Genomic DNA, 21,019 nt, shown 5'->3' on the forward strand with positions numbered 1-21,019 from the left:
ATTGATTTCTAATTTAATTCTGTTATTATCAGGAAACATACTCTGTGAGTTTTCAAGCTTTGGACTTTGAGTCTCATTTTTTTTTTTTTTTTTTTTTTTTGAGAGGGCATCTCTCATATTTATTGATCAAATGGTTGTTAACAACAATAAAATTCAGTATAGGGGGGGTCAACGCTCAATGTACAATCATTAATCCATCTTTGAGTCTCATTTTATGGTCCAGAATGTGGCTGATTTTGTAAAACTTTGCATGTATACTCAAAAATTAATGGCATTCCCTAGTTGTTGGATGGTTAATAAATATCAGTTGATAAGAGTGTTTCACTTTTCTATATCCTTACTGATAGTTTGTATAGTTGTTCAGTCAGTTATTCCTGAGAGAAATGTTAACATCTCTTGCTTATTCTTTCTTTCTTTCTTTAGTTCTGTCAGTTTTTGCTTCGTGTATTTTGAAGCTCCATTAGAAAGTGCATACACATTTGTGATTGTTAAATTCTCTTGATTAATTGACCCTTTGTCATTCTGAAATACCCAGGATTTGAGGTGAATTTTTATGCAGATTTTATTCCCCCTCATTGTGGCTCACTCTTTTCTGACCTGCCCCTTATCAATTTCCAGTCTCTGACATTCCTGAACTCTTCCACCTTTTGCTGCTTTATGCTAGTTATTGTGGCTTTCCACTTGATTTGTACTCATAAGGCCATGCACACTGGAGCATTTGCTCAGAGGCAGAAAGGCTAATCCCCAAGCTAATAGTAACAAAACTAAGCGTTATTCCTAAATTCAAGTTGTTTTCTACTAGTCTTGATGCTAACAGATTAATAACCACCAACTTTCTCCAGGACTTATTTTTAAGTAGACCTCATTGCTAGTCCTGAAAACCCTTCTGATTATTCTGGATGTGAAGAGGGTTGTATTTTCATTAAAGAGAAGAAATAAGGAATATTAAACAATGTCAGCACACTGGGTTAATACAGGCATACTCCACAGATACTGTGGGTTTGATTCCAGACCACCACAGTAAAACAAATGTAAGAATAAAGTGAGTCAAATGCACTTTTTTGGTTTCCCAAGCATATAAAAGTTATGTTTACACTACACTGTAGTTAATTAAGAGTGCAGTAGCATTATGTAAAAAAAAAATGTATGTATCATAGTTAAAGAATACTAAAAAAGAGGCTGACCATCATTTGAGCTTTCAGTGAGTCATAAACTTTTTGCTGGTGGACGGTCTCACCTTCTGCCAATGCCTGTCTGCTGATGGGGGGTGAGAGGAGGTTGCTGAAGGCTGGAGTGGCTGTTGCAGTTTCTTCAAAGAAAACACGAAGCTTGCCCCATCAGTTAACTCTCCCTTTCATGAGTGATTTTCCTGTAGCACATGGTGCTGTTTGACAGCATTTAACCCACAGAACTTCTTTCAAAATTGGAGTCAGTCCCCTCCAACCATGCTGCTGCTTTATCAACTACATTGACATAATATTAATACTAAATTCTTTGTTGTCATTTAAAAAATCTCCACAGCATCTTCACCAGGAATAGATTCCATCTCAAGAAACCACTTTCTTTGCTCATTCATAAGAAGCAACCCTCATCCATTCATGTTTTATCATGAGGTGGCAGCAGTTCCTCACACACATCTTCAGGCCTCACTTCTAATACTAGTTCTCTTGCTCTTTCCGCCCCAACTGCAATGACCTCCTCCATGGAAGTCTTGAACCCCTCAAAGTCATCCATGAGGGTTGGAATCAACAGTTTCCAAATTCTTGTTAATGTTCATTTTTTGACCCCTTCCCATGAATTACGCATGTTCTTTTTCTTTTTGTTAATTTTTCAAATTGAAGTATTATTGATATGCAATCTTATATTCATTTCAAGTCTACAACACAGTAGTTCAACAGTTACCCATGTTATTAAATCCTCACCGCAACTAGTGTCGTTACTGTCAACATAGGAAGATGTTACAGAATCATTGGCTATATTCCCCATGCTGTACTACCATCACTGTGACCAACTTATTCTTTTTTTTATTTAAGTATCATTGATATACAATCTTATATTTATTTCAAATATATAACACTGTGGTCCAACAGTTACCCATATTATTTAATTCTTACCCCCCACTAGTACAGCTACTAACTGTCAACATAAGAAGATGTTACAGAGTCACTGACTATATTCTCCCTGCTGGAGTACTCTCCTGGTCACCAATTTATATTATGATTGAGAATATTTGCACTGCTTTATCCCCCTCACCCTTCTCATCCAACCACCCCAGCACCTCCCCCATGGTAACCACTAGTCACTTCTCAGTTGTCCATGAGTCTACTGCAGTTTTTTTCATTGTTTTGCTTTGTTTTTATATTCTACAAATAAGTGAGATCATATGGTAATTATCTTTCTCCATCTGGTTTATTTCATTGAGCATAATACCCTCTAGATCCATCCATGTTGTTGGAAATGGCAGGATTTCTTTCTTTATGGCCGAATAGTATTTCATTGTGTATATGTACCACATCTCCCTTATCCATTCATCTATTGATGGACACATAGGTTGCTTCCATATCTTGGCTATTGTAAACAATGTGAAGATAAACATGGGTGCATTTATCTTTTCAAATCAGGGATTTTGTTTCTTGAAGTGAATTGCTAGAAGTAGAATTACTGGGTTGAATTGTATTTCTGTTGTAGTTTTTTGAGGAACCTCCATACTGCTTTCCATAGTGGCTGACCAATTTACATTCCCACCAACAGTGTAGGATGGTTCCCATTTCTCTACATCCACTCCAACACTTGTTGTTTCCTGTCTTTTGGATAGTGACCATTCTAACTAGTGTGAGGTGATAATCTCCTTGTGATTTTGATCTGCATTTACTAGATAATTTAGCGATGTGGAGCATCTTTTCATGTGCCTATTGGCCATTTGTATTTCTTCTTTGGAGAAATGTCTGTTCAGGTCCTCTGCCCATTTTTTGATTGGATTATTTATTTTTTGTGGTATTGAGGCATATGAGCTCTTTATATATTTTGGATGTTAACCCCTCATCAGGTAAATCACTTATGAATATATTCTCCCATACTGTAGGATAGTTTTTTGTTCTGCTGATGGTGTCTTTTGCTGTATAGAAGCTTTTTAGTTTGATGTAGTCCCACTTGTTCAGTTTTTATTTCGTTTCCCTGTTGTGTATGAAGTTAGGCAGTAATCCAGTTTCTCTTACATGTAGCTGTCAACTTTTCCCAGCACCTGTTGTTAAGAGGTTATCTTTTCCCCATTGTATATTCATGGCTCCTTTATCATATATTAATTGACCATATATGGGCTCTGTATTCTGTCACATATATACAACAAACCCACAACCAATTGCTGGCTCTGAATCTGTCCCACAGATTCTGTGATCTGTGGGTCTGTTCTTGTGACAGTAACATATTGTTTTGATTACTGTGGCTTTGTAGTAGAGTTTGAAGTCAGGAGAGTAATCCCCTCAGCTTTGTTCTTCTTTCCTAGGATTGCTTTGACTATTTGGGGTCTTTTGTGGTTCCACATGAATTGAAGAACTATTTGTTCTAGTTCATTGAAAAATGCAGTTTTTTGATAGGTTCTAGTTCATATCAAAATGGAATTTTGATAGGGATTGCACTGAATCTTTAAATGGCTTTGGGCAGGATGGTCATTTTGACAATATTAATTCTTCCTATCCATGAGCATGGGGTAGATTTCCACTTATTTGTTTCTTCTCTAATTTCTCTCATGAGTGTCTTATAGTTTTCAGTGTATAGGTCTTTCACCTCCTTGGTTAGGTTTATTCTTAGGTATTTTATTCTTTTTGATGAAATTGTAAATGAAGTTGTTTTCCTGATTTCCCCGTTTGCCTTTCGTTGTTAGTATACAGGAATGCAGCAGATTCTGTGTATTAATTTGTTTCCTGCAACTTTGCTGAGGACAGTTATTAGCTTTAATAGTTTTTTGGTGAAGTCTTTAGGGTTTTCTATTTATGACATGTCATTGAAAATATTGACAACTTAACTTCTTCCTTACCAAATTGGATGCCTGTTGCCTGATTGCCATGGCTAGGACCTCCAGTACTTTGTTGAATAAAATTGGTGACAGTGGACATTATTTTCTTATTTATGATCTTAGAGGAAAAGTTTTCAGCTTTTTGCCATTTAGTATGATGTTGGTTATGGGTTTGTTGTATATATGGCCTTTTTTATGTTGAGGTATGTACCCTCTATGCCCATTTTGTTGAGAGATTTATCATGAATGGATGTTAAATTTTAAATGCTTTTTCAGCATCTATTGAAATGATCATGTGGTTTTTATCCCTCTTTTTGTTAATGTGGTTGATTTACAAATATTATACTATCCTTGAATCCCTGGAATAAATTCCACTTGGTCATGATGGATTATCTTTTTGATGTATTTTTGAATTTGGTTTTCTCATATTTTGTTGAGGATTTTTGCATCTATGTTCATCAGGGATATTGGTCTGTAATTTCCTCTTTTTTTTGTGTTATCTTTGTCCGGTTTTGGTATTAGAGTGATGCTGGCCTCATAGAATGTGTTTGGAAGTTTTCCCTTCTCTCTTACTATTTGTGATACTTTAAGGAGGATGATTATTAGCTCTTCTTTAATTGTTTGGTAGAATTCAGCTGTGAAGCCATCTGGTCCTGGAATTTTGTTCTTTTGGAGTTTTTTGGTTACCAATTCAATTTAATTGCTGGTAATTGATCTGTCAGATTTTCTGTTTCTTCCTGAGTCAGTCTTGGAAGGCTGTATTTTTCTAGGAATTTTTCCTTTTCTTCTAGGCTGTCCATTTATCGGCATATAATTTTTCATAGAGGTCTCTAATAATTCTTTGTATTTCTGTGTTATCCATTGTGACTGCTTTTTTCATTTCTAATTTTGCTTATTCATGCACTTTTTTTTCTTGACAAGTCTGGCTATGGGTTTGTCTATTTTGTTTATTGTCTCAAAGAACCAGCTCTTGGTCTCATTAATTTTTTTCTAGTGTTTTATTCTCCTCTGTCTTGTGTATTTCTGCTCTGATCTTTATTATGTCTCTTCTTCTACTAACTTTGGATTTCATTTATTCTTTGCTTCTAGTTTCTTTAATTGTGAGTTTAGACTGTTTATTTGGGATTGTTATTGTTTCTTGAGGTAGGCCTATGTTGTTATGTGCTTCCCTCTTAGAACTACTTTTGTTGCATCCCACATATTTTGAACTGTTGAATTTTTGTTTTCATTTGTCCCCATTTATTGCTTGATTTCTGTTTTGATTTGTTCATTGATCCATTGATCATTCAGAAGCATGTTGTTCAGCCTCTATGAAATCACAGATATTCTTAATGGCATCTAGAGTGGTGAATTCTTTCCAAAAGGTTTTCAATTTACTTTGCCCTTATTCATCAGAGGAATCACTATGGTAGCTGCAGCCTTAGGAAATGTATTTCTTACATAATAAAACTTGAAAGTTGAAATGACCCTTTGGGCTGCTGAATGGATATTGTGTTAGCAGGCATGAAAACAACATGAATCCTGTTGTCCATGTCCATCAGAGCTCTTGGGGTTGCCCAGGTACATTGTCTGTGAGAATTTGCAAGGACTCTTTTTTTCTGAGCAATAGTTCTCAACAATGGCCTTAAAATATTCAGTAAGCCATGTTGTAAACAGATGTGTTGTCATCTGTTTACAGAGTGCAGGCAGAGTAGATTTAGCATAATTCTTAAGGGTTCTAGGGTTTTCATAATGGTAAGTGATCATTGACTTCAGCTTAATATCACTAGATGTATTAGCCACTCACCTCTAACAAGAGAGTCAGGTTGTCCTTTGAAGCTAGGCATTGAACTTTCTAGCTATGAAAGTCTTAAGTAACACCTACTTACAATAGAAGGTTGTTTTGTCTGCATTGAAAGTCTTGTTTAGTATTGTCACCTTCATTAATTATCTTAGCTAGATCTTCTAGGTAACTTGCTGCAGCTTCTACATCAGCACTTGTGCTTCATCTGCACTTTGGTGCTATGGAGACAACTTCTTTCCTTAAACCTTGTGAACCAACCTCTGCTAGTTTTAGACTTTTCCTCTGCAGATTCCTTATTTCTCTCAGCCTTCATAAAATTGAAGAGAGCTAGGGTTTGTTCTGGTTTAAGCTTTGGTTTAAGCAATGTTGTGGCTGGTTTGATCCTCTATGCACTCAGACTTTCTCCATATTGACAATAAGGCTGTTTTACTTTCTTATCATTCATGTGTTCACTGGAGTAGTATTTTTAATTTCCTTGAAGAACTTTTATTTTACATTGTCAACTTGGCTGACTGTTCGGTGCAAGAAGCCCAGCTTTTGGCCTGTCTTGGCTTTTGACATGCCTTCCACACTAAGCTTAATCATTTCTAGCTTTTAATTTAAAGTGAGAGACATGTGACTCTTCCTTTTCCTTGAGCACCTAGTGGCCAGTGTAAGGCTATTAATTGGCCTAATTCCAATATTGTGAATCTCAGGAAATAGGAAGGTCTGAGGAGAGGGCAGGAGAGGGGAATAGTTGGTGGATGGAGCATTGAGAACACATACACCATTTATTGATCAAGTTTGCTGGCTTATCTGAGTGTTCATGGAGCTCCCAAATAATTACAGTAGTGACATCACTGATCATGGATCACTATAACAAATATAAGAATAATGAAAACTTTGAAATATTACGAGAATTACCAAAATGTGACACAGAGATGTGAAGTGATCAAATGCTCTTGGAAAAATGGTACTGGATAGACTTGCATGCAGAGTCGCTACAAACCATCAGTTTGTTAAAAAAATGCTATATATCTACAGAGAAGACAAGTAATGATTCTACAGCATCTTACTACACTGATGGACAGTGACTGTAATGGGGTATGTGTGGGGGGCTTGATAATAGGGGGAGTCTAGTAACCATAATCTTGTTCAAGTAATTGTACATTAGCAATATCAAAAAAAAGCTATATAGCTATAAAGCACACACACAAAAAACCAAAGTGAATAAAACAAGGTGTGCCTGTAAACTACACCTGTTTTAGATTTTACATTTTTTTCTACAAATCTGTATGACATAGGTCATCAATTGACAAATTCTCCTTCTTTTGAGTGGACATTTAAAATAAACAATGTAGAATTGGGGAAGGCATCTTAGAGCTCATTTTGTCCAGTTCTCTGAACCACAAATTCAGTAATACCTTCTGTTACATCTCTTATGGGTAAAAGCTAGCCAGTTTCTGTGTCAGAATTCTAGTAAAAGAGAAGAAACTGTTCTAATAGTTAAAGAATTTTTATATCCAAATCCACATTTCTGGGGACCAGTCCATTGATTCTGTTCTATTTATTTGCAGAAGCTCACAAAATAATTTCGTTTTATCTTCCATATGAAAGCTTTTCAAATACTTGAAGATATTCTTTAGTTGTCTCTGATTCTTATTATTCCCAGGCTTAAAACATGCTTAAACATTTCTTTCAAACCTTCTTTGCATGAACTTGTCAACTAGAACTGCAAAGTCTTTTCCTTAGATCAAATCTTCCATGTCTTCATATGGTTAATTATTTTGAACTCATATAGAGCTGTCATCTGGAAAATGATAGAAATAGATAGGAATGTATTTTGAAATGTTTAAAGCAGTTCACCAATGCAAATAATTGCAATTCTGTCATTATCTGGCTCTTCAATTTTTGCTGAAATCTTTTTGCCAAGTGATTCTCTCAGCCTTAATGTGGGGAGATGAAGATTTTGTGATTCTCCCTCCTCCTTTGGTATCTACCTAAGCAGCAATTTCATTGATTGTTATCACTCCCTTTTCCTTTGTATTCTCTCAGCCTGTTGCTAACAATACTACTAGTTAGAACTTTCTAAGAGCTATATGTTTTAAGTACATTATCGAAATTAGCACAATCATCCTATAAAGTAGTTGTTAATTTGCAAATTTTATTGATAAAGAAACCAAGTCATAGATTGGTTAAACCAGTTAGTCAAGGACCCCTCGCAGGTTATTGTCAAACTATTTTCCTAACTATTTGTACCACCTCATTGTGCTAACTCTTTATTCTAGTTCATACTTATTTCTCTTAGCTTTGCATTATATTTTCTTGTGATCTTTCTTAAAAACAATTGGTGAGATCACTGAGGGCAGGGATTATATAGTATGAGGTGTTGTATCTTCCTTAGGACCAAGTAGAGAGCTTTGGTTATATGAAAGAACTTCTCATAAGGGATTGTTGGAATGAAAATTCCAATATTATAAATAACAAACTCTCCCAGAACCTGGCATGCTAATTGGCTTGTAACACTTTTCTTTAAGTTTAATGCTTTTTTGTAAGTAACACTGATTGAATAGGACATTAGCCAAGGTTTGAGTGTATAAATGTGTGTAAGTCCATGCAAATGTGTATGTGTGAGTGTGTGTGTGTAGGAGTGGTTTACAAAAACTTTAGAATAAATATTTTAAGGAATTTTGATAAAACTAGATGTACTCAGGGACTTTGCTCCTTGTTAAACTTAACTGTACAAATAAGATTAAATAAAACAAACACATGAAGTAGAAGAAGGGTGAGTTAGACCCAGTGGGGATAGTTTTAGGTTACTGATTACAAAATTGTCGATGTTTTGAGAAAACTTGTTCCAAACATTATCAACTTTTCCCAAATTGTGTTTATACCTTCTGAACTTAGAGCTAAGTAGCCATTTCTAACATGATGTTTTTAAACCAAAAAAAAAAAAAAAACCCTAAACCAGAGTTATTTGTTTTGGGCAGGCTTTTGGGCAGAGTTTCAACAAATTAGGCTTTGACATTTTGGTAAATGTTGAAATATCTCGTGGCACTTTCATAGGAATTGGGAGTTCTCTTGTCCCTATTTTACTGTCCAAAATTTGTAGACTTGGCAGAAAACCTTGGGAAAACTAAAATTCCATTTCTCCCAATATGGTATTACTCATCCTAATTTAAAAATAAACAACAAAAAAAGAAGAATTTAAAGATAAGCCATGGTCACAATTTTTTTTCCATATAAATAATGCTCAGTTTAAAAATAAAAGTTCACCAACTAGGGTAGCACTAATTAATTAATTGATGTATTTATTTAAATTATGTGGAATGCAGATTAACTTCCAATGTGGCATGTTAATTATTGTTTCAAAACACCTAGCCACAGATACTGCCATGCTTTGACAAGAACAGAGAAAAGCTATTGATTGCATTGTGGCTTGGATAAGGACCTTTTTCTCCTAAGTTAAAATATGGTCAGGTGATATCTGATAAAAGTCCCCTGATCTTAAAGTGCATGCCAGAAAGGCAGATGTGGCCTCTTTCCTTCCTCTCCCTCTCTTTGCTTTGTTCTGGTTGAAACCTATGGTTATAATGTTGGGGGACAGAACCTCAGAATATTTTGTCTGAGTTTAGAGCAATTCTGATGTGTTTTGGGGTGTCATGGACAGCTGTCTGGGTGACCGGCAGGCAGATTTATCGGTGTCTCTGTTCTAATAGGACTTAATCCTGCTCCCATATCTTTTCAAATCCCCTGTATTCATGCCTTCTGTCCGCATGAGTGTTACATCCTTTTGAATAATTCACCCCATCTTGTTCTGCTTGCCTTTGTATAATTAGGGTTCTATATAGGCCCGAGGGCTTTAACTCCTTTATTTCATCAAAATTTACTCAGCATTTGTTCCATTTCCTCTGTCCCCTGACAAATGGTTGGTTTACTAATCTATAGTAAAGTAATCCAGGCTAAAAAAAAAAAAATCTAGGCTAATATATTAGTCACGTAACATATTGCCTATTCCATTAGGAGTTTTAAGGAGCTTCCAGTATGTGTCTTAATCCAAGGAAATATTCTTTAGTCATTAGCATTTTGGAAATATGGTAGGCTAGTAGGGGAAGGTGCTTTTTGGATCCCTAAGCACAGTGGAGTACATTCTTTAACATACTGATCTTCCTTTAACTGGCAACACGAAAGAGTTGCCTGCTAGATTACTGTTAGATATTATTGAAAAAGTACTTGCCAGAAAATATTTTTTGAGTGAAATAAACTATTTATTTCTATGGATATACTATATTACTCTGAAATAGAACCGGAATATCAGAGGTTCAAGTGCTGTGTCATATTGCTTTGAGGATTTATAGAATTCTGCTTTGCTACATTCACTGAATTAACTCTTGGTTTAAAAAAAATTTAAGCTTATGTGATGCTACTAAAGCATATTCAGAGGAAAATCGATGGCATCAAATAAAGAATAATATTACTTTGATGAAGGAGTCAAAAAACACATCACAAAGAACAACAAAATGTTTTTAAAAATCAGAAAAGCCAAAGGAAGCAGTGACTAGTGGTAAATGCAGAAATAAACGAATCAGAAAGCAAAAAGATAACAGTGACAAGTAAAAAAATGTGTCCTCAAAAATACTGCAAAGTGGACAAATATATAAAGCTTTTCTATTCTGGAGAGAGAAGTCACGAACATACCACTTTAATATAATACAGTGGAGATATAACCAGGAAAGATATGTTTTAAGTTGAGATCATGCAACTCTATGCTAATAAATTTGAAAATAAAAGTAAGAATAATTTTATGTGAAAATAACTAAGCTAGAACAAAAAAGTAGAAGACATAAGTAGATCTATAAAAGCAAGAAAAATTTAATAAGTTGTGCAGGAATTAGATACAAAAAGGGATATATGCCCATATGATTTTCTCACTCAAATTATTCATAGGCCTTTAGAGAATAGGTTATTCTCATATATTTGAGCTATTATAAAACAATGAAAATATGAAAATCTTTCTTTATGAAGCTAGAATAATCTTGATGCCAAAAAAAGAAAAGAAAACTATCATATTGGCTATTAATAGAGATCCAAATTAATATAGACCCAAAAAAACTGGCATTATGTATTCATCAATGTTGACATTATATAAAAACAAGAACAAATGCATACAACAAAGAATAAGTTAGTCTGGGAAGAGGGTCCCATGAGGAGTCTTTAGACTCTGGGAAATGTCTGAATGGCGGATATTAAAGGGATTCTTTGGTAACCCAGTGCATCAATGAGCTGCACAAATGCCATCCAGGATGTAAGAATTCAGGCATGAGAACATGTGCAGAAGGCTTGTATAGGCAGACTCAAGATGGACAAATCCTTGGATTCCCTTAGACACTACACTGGCCAAATCTTGCCTCACAGAGACCAGGCTCTCATCTCCAAACTTGAATATTGTATCAATGCAACAGGAACTTTGGGAAAGCAAGCAGTAGCAAAGGGCTGCTTCCCCAAGTGAAGCTGTGGTGGTGTACAAGTCCATGCTATCTCCTGGACCACCCTTTGCGAGTTGTATGATCCTCTCAGGGGGCCACTGCTTTCAGAGCTGCTTAAGAAGAGCTGAAGCCTGACAGGATGCCACTGAAGTGGTCCTGTCCTGGTCAACGCCTTCTTCAGTGGACTGCGCTCTTGCAGGAGCATCAAGGAATTCATTATGGCAAGTGTGCAGGAAGCCATTGTCTACATCAGTGGCACTCTAGATGAGCTCTTGGCTCCAGCATCAGCACCCAAGTCCATCACTCCATGTTAGTCAAACATGGGTAAGATCATGTTTGGAATTCCAGGAGCTGATGACCATTTTCCAACTGTTGCAGTAGAAGAGAAGCCTAAAAGCCCTTTGTGAAACACAGCATTCCCAACAGGAAGTCATCTCCTGCTATTTCCAATGTCTAGATGAAAAAATGAGCAGCCACATGGTCCTGGACTGGATCTTAAAGGAGTAGGAGGCACCAGGAATGCTCTCTCAAGAGCAATGAATGGCCTTGAGGGAGTAAGAGGAAGCAATGCAGGATAACTGTGGGTTTACATAGAAAAGAAAGAAATCATGAGCTTAGCCTTGACTCAGCTTTACTGGGGCCTTGTCACTTCCTCACCCAGTGGTGATCTGCTGAATCACGTGGCCCTGTGTGCTTAGCACTGGCAAAGCTGGGTCCCAGGTATCCCCAAGGATGGAAGAGGCTAGACTCTAACATTAGGAAGCTTTTTGAAGGGGGTCACCAGAGGCTTTAGCATCTATAGTTACTACCTGACGCCTGTACTAATCCTCCTACCCTTTCTATCCACAGAATCTGAAAGTAGCAGGACTTTCACAGGACCCAATACCCACTCAATGCAATTTTCTCATTACATTCTTCAAACTCCTGAAGATTTTCCTGAACTCAATACACAGGATTGTTTGAAAAATATTCTCAGGACTGGCTCCCACCTAAAGCCTGGCTGATATGTGCCTCACTAGATTATATATTTTGTTTCAGAGAATGGGGCCAGTGTAGATTCCCTCAAAAGAGCAGTAGCCAGGACTGAGAGAAGTAATATGATAGACTTTTTAAAAAATACCTGGGATGTAATAAACAATATTGTTTTTTAAAAACATGCAAGGGTTAGAGTTTCTTCCCAAACTTTGTAAACTAAGAGATAGCTTACATTCCAATAGCTATAATTCAAAGCTACAAATAGGGATTTTAACTGGATCTATCAAAGTTCTTGAAATGGTAATAGTATGAAAATACTAGATAAATTTAATGTGGCTTAAAATATCTCTCTACTAATGATTTTTAAACCCACCCTCCTCCATTTGGAGATAAACATAAACTAAGATAGTATTCACTTGTTCCTCAAGAAGAATTAATATCCAATTTTTATGAGTCCTGAAATCAATCATTCTCACTTTTATCTTGCAAACAGGTAACTTGAGTTGATTTGTTTTTATTTTGTGCTATCATAGACATGTATCTATAATAGAGAAAATTATAGGCCTTTTAAAGTTTAAAACACTTTAAAAAATCAATAGCATGTAACAAAGAGTGCTTGCATTTGATTAGGTCCTTAGGAATTAGAGAGAAGGAAACCTTGGTTGTCTTTGTTGTTGTGCAAGAACGTAAACAACCAGTAGCTTAAATGTAGTGTCATTATTAAGTTTAAGTTACTAGAATCTTCTTTAAAGAAACAATACAACTTTGTCATCTTTTAAAAATACCTTGGTTGAGAGCCAAAACCATAATAATTATATTAAAGCTAAAACATGCAATAATTTCCATGGACAGGTAGGATTTATTTCTGTGTTGCAAAGATAGATTAATATTAGACATTATCAAAATAATTAACTAAACTAAGACACAAAGGTGAAAAATATGAACATCTCAATAGGTGAAATGTCAAAAATGCAATTCACCATCTATTCTGGAGTGAAAAAAATACTCTCAGTGAAAAGTGAAGAGGCATCCTACAGTACTGGAGGATATAGTCATAAATGACTCATCTGATAAGGGGTTAACATTCAAAATATATAAAGAAGTCATATCCTTCAACACTTAAAAAACAAATAACCCAACCAAAAAATGGGCTGAGAACCTGAACAGATATTTCCTAAAGAAGAAATACAAATGGCCAACAGGCACATGAAAAGATGCTCTGCATCACTCATCATCAGGGAAATGCAAATTAAAACCACAATGGGATATCACTTCACACCAGTCAGAATGGCCATTATTCAAAAGACAAGAAATAACAAATGTTGACTAGAATGCTAATGGCAGGAGAAATGGGAACCATCCAACACTGTTGGTGGGAATGTAAATTGGTGCAGCTGCTGTGGAAAGCAGTATGGAGGTTCCTCTAAAAACTAAATTAGAAATACCATTTGATCCAGTAATCCCACTTCCAGGAATTTACCCAAAGAAAAAAAAATCCCTGATTCAAAAAGATATATGCATCCCTATATTTATTGCTGCACTATTTGCAATAGCCAAGATATGGAAGTAACCTAAGTGTCCATCAGTAGATGAATGGATAAAAAAGATGTGGTGCATATACATGATAGAATATTATTCGGCCATAAAAAGAAAGGAAATATTTCCATTTGCACCAACATGGATGGAGTTAGAGGATATTATGCTCAGTGAAATAAGCCAGGTGGAGAAAGACAAATACCATATGATTTCACTTATTTGTGGAGTATAACAACAAAGCAAAACTGAAGGAACAAAAAAGCAGTAAACACAGATACTGAAAAGTGACCAGTGGTTACTGAGGGAGAGCAGTTGGGATGGATTAAGGGAAAGGGAGAGGGGGTAAAGGGGCACAATAATTCACAGTTACAATGTAAACTGGTCATAGGGATGGCAGTACACCATGAAGAATATAGTGATTCTGTAACATCTTTCTATGCTGATAGTAGCAACCACACTAGTGGGGATGAGGTTTTAATAATATAGATAAATGTTGAACCACTGTGTTGAACATTAGAAACCAATGTAAGGTCGTATATTAACAATACTGGAATGAAAAAAAGTGAAGAATATTTTCTTAAATTTTTTATTAAGATATGATCGATATACACTCTTATGAAGGTTTCACATGAAAAAACAATGTGGTTACTACATTTACCCATATTATCAAGTCCCCACCCATACCCCAATGCAGTCACTGTCCATCAGTGCAGCAAGATGCCAGAGATCCACTATGTGCCTTCTCTGTGCTACACTGTTCTCCCTGTGATCCCCCACACCATGTGTACTAAACAGAATACCCCTCAATCCCCTTCTCCCTCCCTCCCCACTTGCCATGAAGAATTTTTTTTAACAGAAGGAGAAAGTATACCTGAACCCAACTACTAGTGGATTAGCGAAATATTTGAGGCATTCCTAGTAAAACAATGGTTTTAAAACTGGCCTATACAATAAAAACAAACAAAAAACACATTGGTTGCAGATGATGTAGTTGTCAACCTGGAAATTTCAACAAATTAAGTTGAAAAAATATAGAGCTAAAAAGAGTTTAGAATGGTTGCCTATTATAAAACAAATCAGCATCCTTTCTATATTAAAAAATAATCCAAAATTCCTTTCACAAATGAAACTAAAAATTAATGTAACCAGAAATATACTTTGGGGTGAAAAAGATCATTTTGCTCATGACATTGAATCAGAAACCCTAAAGAAAAAGTTCAAGTCAGACACCTTAACTTAAAAAATTTCTTGACCCAGTAAATGAAATTGAAAGGCAAGAAATAAACTGAAAAAAATATATATGGTAAAATTAATAATATATAAAGAGTTCTCATACATCAATGACAAAATAGGTAAAAGATATGAACAGACATTTTTTAAAAAGTATAAATAGCCCACAAACAAGAAATGTTACATTTTACTGGTTATGAAAAAAGTCAAATTAAGATGATATTGGGATCACATTTTGCCTATCAAATCAGCATATGTTGAAAACAACTTCTGTGATGATGTAAGTGATTTACTTGGTACTCATATGAGATGCATATAAGATGCTGGAGGAAGTGCAAGTCAGTATCATTTTCTGTAGAGACTTAGGTACATATGTACTAAAAAATATGCATCTTGTTTTTTAACCTAGCAGCTCCACAACTGGAAATGTAGCCAAAGGAAATCAATAGTCATGTATTCAAGGAGATGTGAATAAGGGTGTGCACGGCAGTGTTACCTGTATTAGATAGATAATAAATACATTGTGATGTTGCATTATAATATATAATGAATATATTGTAAGAGGACTTTTACTGTGATTAGAAAATATTCACATTTCAGTAAGGGAATAGATAGCAAAAAGTGCATACTTTCTTTTATCTCTGAGGAAAGGACTCAGAATTTCTCCTCCGTAATGTTTTGTAATAGGATTGTGGTCAACAGTGTGTAGGTTGGCCTCTCTTGTATTAATGATACCAAACATTCCCTCTTTCTTCTTCTATCCTGCTTCCTCTCTCCCTCCTCCCCTCTCTCTTCCCTTCTTTCCTTCTCCCCTTTTTCATTTTTCTCTCTTTTTTCTTGTAGCTCTTCTTTCACTGACATTTAATGAAAAAGAAAACCTTGGAAGAGTTTTAGATTCACAAATATGAGACAAAAAAGGTTGTAAAAAGGGTGAAAAGATTAGGGAATAATCAGTCCAGTGAAGTGTAAAAACTGAATAGTGGTTTAATATTAGCACAAAGTGGCTTTTCAAATTCTCTGATTACTAGAAGAAAGGTCTTATATATCTTTCTTTACTTTGTAGACACTATAAGACAATAGTAGGACTTTTAACTTTATGTGAAAAATACTGGAGGAACACATTAATGCCCTAGGGGATGAATTCCTTCCTGACAATACTAGTCTAGTTTGGCTTGTTCACCTCTTAGATGACTACATATACTTTATTTTCAGTCTTCTTAATTATATATCCCTGTACTCTCTGTTTCCAGGACTGCTGCTGCATTCCATGTGAAAAGCAGGAAATAAAATGAAGATTTTTCAGTGCAAGATGCAGTTCTGGCTGTTTCCAGTTTTTTTGGCAATTGCTTATTTTTGCACCATTGTCCAGGGTCAAGGTAATGGAAAACTTTAAGACGATCATTAGGGTCTGGGACTCTAGCCATCTTGGTTCTGATAATGATTTTTTATTTTATTTACCTAGTGGTGCTTCACTGGTTCAACTGCTTCTAGGTAGGGTCATATGTTTGCTTCTACGCAGTTTTACCAACTGTTTGCATTGTAGAAATGTGTCACCACTTGGATGAGGGTTACGACCTCACCAGTGACTGAGCATAGTAATTTTGTGGCAATGTGTTAAATAGCTCATTCTTGATGTACTTCTGAAAAGGCTGTGCAAATTTAATCAGTAAAAGTCAAATTTACATATTAGAAAACCAGATTAATAAGGAACTACAATGTTTGTATGTGTGTGTGTGTGTGTGTGTAAATATACACACCCCAGTCATACCTTGTCGCTTAAATAGAATGCCTACAAAATATTTCTACCACTTCATACTTGGTCCTTAATTTTGTGCCTTTCTTTAAAAACTGAGCACATAGTCTAAAGGTTGCTATGGGTCTGATATGCCATTTTAAGCATTTCTATTGATTTCTAGCTTACTTTTGTAAATAAAGTTTTATGAAAATCCACCCATGCTCATTTGATTACATGTATCTGTGACTGCTTTCACACTGCAACAGTGAAACTGAATAGTTGTGACAGAGACCCTACAGCCCACAAAGCCTAAAATAGTTATTATCTGGCCTTTTAAGAAAAACATGTGCCAACCTCTGAAGTAAATGCATAATATGTGTAAGTGTGCAAAGCTACATTACTAGATAAACATTGTAATCTTGGAAAAACCTAATTGTTGGTGCTGAAATAGTCATTCATCAGCTGAGCAAGGAAGTCTACAAGTGATAAAGTTGTTTTAGGAATGTTAATGTCTAATATTTGGAATTTAAGGCTGCAGAAAAGTCAAATGCAAGAACCACCACACCCTGCTTCTTTAAAGTGAGATATACTTGTTTGGAAAGGGATGGAACTTGAGTCTTTGCACGCTCAAGGAGTGTTAAGATGCTTGGAGTTAATGACCCTATTTCCAACTACTTCATGCAACACACAGAGATCTGTTGGATAGCCAATTCTGCTTACCTTCTTTATACTAATGAAAGAGAGAAGCCATAACAGAAATCATACATAACTCACCCTCTAAACTATGGGATGCAAGACACAGGCCCTAAGGAACAAAGGGTAAGCAAGTCATGAAGCCCTTCAGAGTTGCCACCTCAATCTAGCTCAATTCAGAGGTGGTCATTCATGGAGTAACTGCTCATATTTAGCTGTTCTGGGATATACTCAGGTATGTTGTCTACTAGATATACATTGATAGCCAAATTCCATTTTAAATGAACATTTGTGGGGCATATACTGTGTGTGAGGTTCAGGATACAAAGCTGAATAAAACTTTACTCTTTGCCTTCAGCAGTTATTCACTAGGGAGACAGAAGTATAAGAAGATAAATCACACTGCAAGTTCTGTGGGAGGTATAGCAAAAGACAAAGATGGAAAGATAGATTGGAGCCAGATTATGGAGGACTTTAAGCAGTTCAGTTTTCTAGAGAGGCTCTCTGATAGCAATATTGCTGGTACTCATATTTGTGACTCATAGGTGTTTATAGACTAGAAATAACAAAAATCAGACAGACCCTTAGAAGGTGATAGTAAGTTGTCCAGAAAACAGGTGTTGAGGGAAAGTAGGTAGGGGAATAAAAAGAAGCGAATGAATCCAAAAAGCATTTCAGAAGTTGAGGAGAAAGAACTTGTTTACTGATTCAGTGTGGAGGGAGTTAAAGAGAGGGAGATACCCAGGATGATTCTAAAGCTTTTTGTTGGAGAACTGAGTAGATGGAGCCTTTAATTCCAATTTCCGTGTTATTTCTGCTTTTATATCTTTGTGTCGTAACTGTTCGTTTACCCAAGTTCATTAAAGACAGTGATTCTCTCTTTAGTGTCTGTGTTTCCGATACAGAACAATGCCTCAGTCATAGCTGAAGAGATTTTTTGAAGAGATTAGTAAGAGAATAAAGGGTGAAGTATTTAAAGCTGAAGATGAGCTCAGACTTAGAAAAACATGTGGACCTTAACGTGCCTCTGGAACTCCCAGATGTCTGGTAGGTAGTTGGTGGTCTAGAGCTTGGGTGAGAGAGATCAGGATAGGGAATTACGTCTGAGTTGTACTGGTCTTGGGAGTTGGCTTATAGGGATCTTTGCAGTCCCTTTATGAAAAGGAGTGGAAATCAAAGATAAAAGTTCAGATCCCAGCAATACAAATAGATTTCAAAAACTCAGTTCATTTAAAACAAAGCTAGAAATCATTAGAAATGCTTAGATTCTTAGTAACCTTTAGACTTTGTGCTCAGGTTTTAAAGAAAGATAAATAATTAGAAATAATTAAAAATTAAAAAGAGATGTCCAATGGAGAGAAGTGAGGATGAAATCTGGTGGACAGTCATAGTTAAGAGGGAGAAAAAGGAGTGATGGAAAGTGTCAAAACTGCATTTGTAAAGAGGGTCAGAGGTGTATAGTGACCTGGAAGTGAAGGTGGGAGAAACTTTCAAGAAGGAAGATGGAGGGCACACACTGGAGGGAATCCAGTAAGAATTGCATCAGATTTCAATTGGCTTTGGTTTTTAGGAAAGGATGTGAGACATTTAAGGAACCAGTTATATGCATGATTAATTTTAAACAGAGAGTAAAGAATAAGAATTGCCTTGTTTGATTGATATTTTTACTTTTAACACAGACATATAGTGAGTTCCTGTGGGTTGGCCAATCTTGACAGTAGTTTGTGAAGTAATATGTGAATGTGTTTAATATTCAATAAAGTATTTTGCTAATAACAGGTGTACTGGCTTGCTAGCTGACACTAATTACTCTCAAACCTTATATTCTGGTAGACATTTTTGGAGTCATGTTTATGCACAAAATAAAAACAATGGTCAGTATGGTAGGCAAAATAATGTGCCTGCAAAGATGTTCACATCCTAATCCCCACAAATTACCAATATAATATATAATATGGCAAAAGGGAATTAAGATATCTGATGGGGTTAAAGTGGCTGATCAGCAGACCATAAAATAGGGAGATTATCCTGGATTATCTAAGTGGGTCCTATTTGGAGCTGATTACAGGGATCCTTAAATATGGAAGAGGGTAGTAAAAGAACTAATGTCAGAGTGCTGCATATGAGAAGGACTTTACCAGCTATTAGGGGCTTTGAAGATGGCAGGGGGCCCCACATCGGGAAGCCTCTAGAATCCCAAGAAGGCAAGACAATGTATTCCACCCTAGAGCCTCCTGATAGAAATGCAATCCTACTAGCACCTCAGTTTTAGCCCATTGAGACCCATTTCAGACTTCTGTCCTCCAGAACTATAGGATAATACATTTCTGTTGTTTTAAGCCATAAACTTGGTGATAATTTGTTATAGCAGCAATAGAGACCTAATACTGTCAGTGTTGAAAGATGCATGGGAAATTAACTCTCCCCTCTTAAATTGCTAATCAACAGAATACACTTTACCACTTAGTCTCTCCATGTAATTCTTTATGAAGAACTTTCCCTTTCCGGAGAATGTGAACCCACATTAGCTCAAACAACTTTTTATACCTGGGTTATATTCCAACATCTCAAGACAAGTTGCTAAATGAACTGGAACAGAAAACCTAATGTTGTGTTGACCATAGTGGGGGGGAAAGTGCATATTGAGAGAATGGTGGCACTAATACTTTCCCAGAATGTTACAGCAAATCTGTATTTGGTTCTAGCAATGTTTGTCTTGGATATTTATAAGAAGGAACCACTAAAAGTAAAGTAACTGTCATTTAAGAACCTCGAAGCATATAAAATTGGAGAGTTTGTATTAGGGCTAGATTAAATTTTGTAAAGGCCTCTGTGTTAAACCATTTACACATATTTATTTGCTGTTATTAGTAGTCAAACATGTTTGGAAGTTGAGAATATTTTCCTTCCTGCTGTTCTCAGCATCTTTTTAATGGATCATGAAGTTATAACTTATTAGGTTCTAAACCCCTTGAGCAGAACCCACAGTAAATTTCTCTCAAATTTTAATTTCTTCTATTTAAAAAAAATTTGGGCAGTGCATTTAACTGAAAAATAACTAGGATAAAAAGCTAAGGTTTTTTGTTGTTTAGGTTTTTTTAGGTCACTTGGAAAAGTAAGCCAAATACTTCTCTGTTGTTTAAAGGTCCTTTGCTTAATAAATATAATAGATTGTTCCATTGATGCAGCATCCTAAAGTATGTTTTGAAGGGAAAAACACTCTTGGTGCCCATAGTGCTCTATCTCTGCCACAGATTTTTGGTTACAAGTCAAAGAAACTTCCTCCAGATAGTTGAAGCAAAAAGTGTATTTACTGGTAGGTAATGAAGCAGCTTATATAGTGAAAGTGAAATAATTAAGCTGTGAAATGGAGGGGAACATGGGAACAGCCTGGATATAGTTTCTAGAAACTAGTAACTTTTTTTGTAAGGGCACATCATTGTCATGAAATGATTTTCCGTCCTCCCATCACTGGACATAAGTTTCAGATGCTTGGGTGCGTCTGCCTGACCTGGTTTGAGTCATTTTCTCGCCGCTTAGCCAGGGAGGATGGCTGATTGACAGTGGCTGCTAGCCCCATGCCGTGAGAA

The 21,019-nt window shown here is 35.9% G+C and overlaps 1 protein-coding gene and 1 pseudogene across 4 annotated transcripts in view; both read left to right on the forward strand.

The window, feature by feature from the left end:
• COL14A1 (collagen type XIV alpha 1 chain) overlaps window positions 1-21,019 on the forward strand; it is a 225,284-nt gene that overhangs the window by 4,544 nt on the left and 199,721 nt on the right. For all 4 annotated transcript variants that reach the window (XM_073230026.1, XM_073230025.1, XM_073230022.1 and 1 more), the window contains exon 2: window positions 16,252-16,377. In XM_073230026.1, the coding sequence (XP_073086127.1) occupies window positions 16,290-16,377 (88 nt within the window). In that variant the 5' untranslated portion in view covers window positions 16,252-16,289. The remainder of the gene's footprint in view (window positions 1-16,251; window positions 16,378-21,019) is intronic.
• On the forward strand, window positions 10,985-12,418 carry LOC108400275 (protein limb expression 1 homolog pseudogene; annotated as a pseudogene).

This window comes from Manis javanica, chromosome 2, assembly GCF_040802235.1.
Source record: "Manis javanica isolate MJ-LG chromosome 2, MJ_LKY, whole genome shotgun sequence".
Classification (NCBI taxonomy): domain Eukaryota; kingdom Metazoa; phylum Chordata; class Mammalia; order Pholidota; family Manidae; genus Manis; species Manis javanica.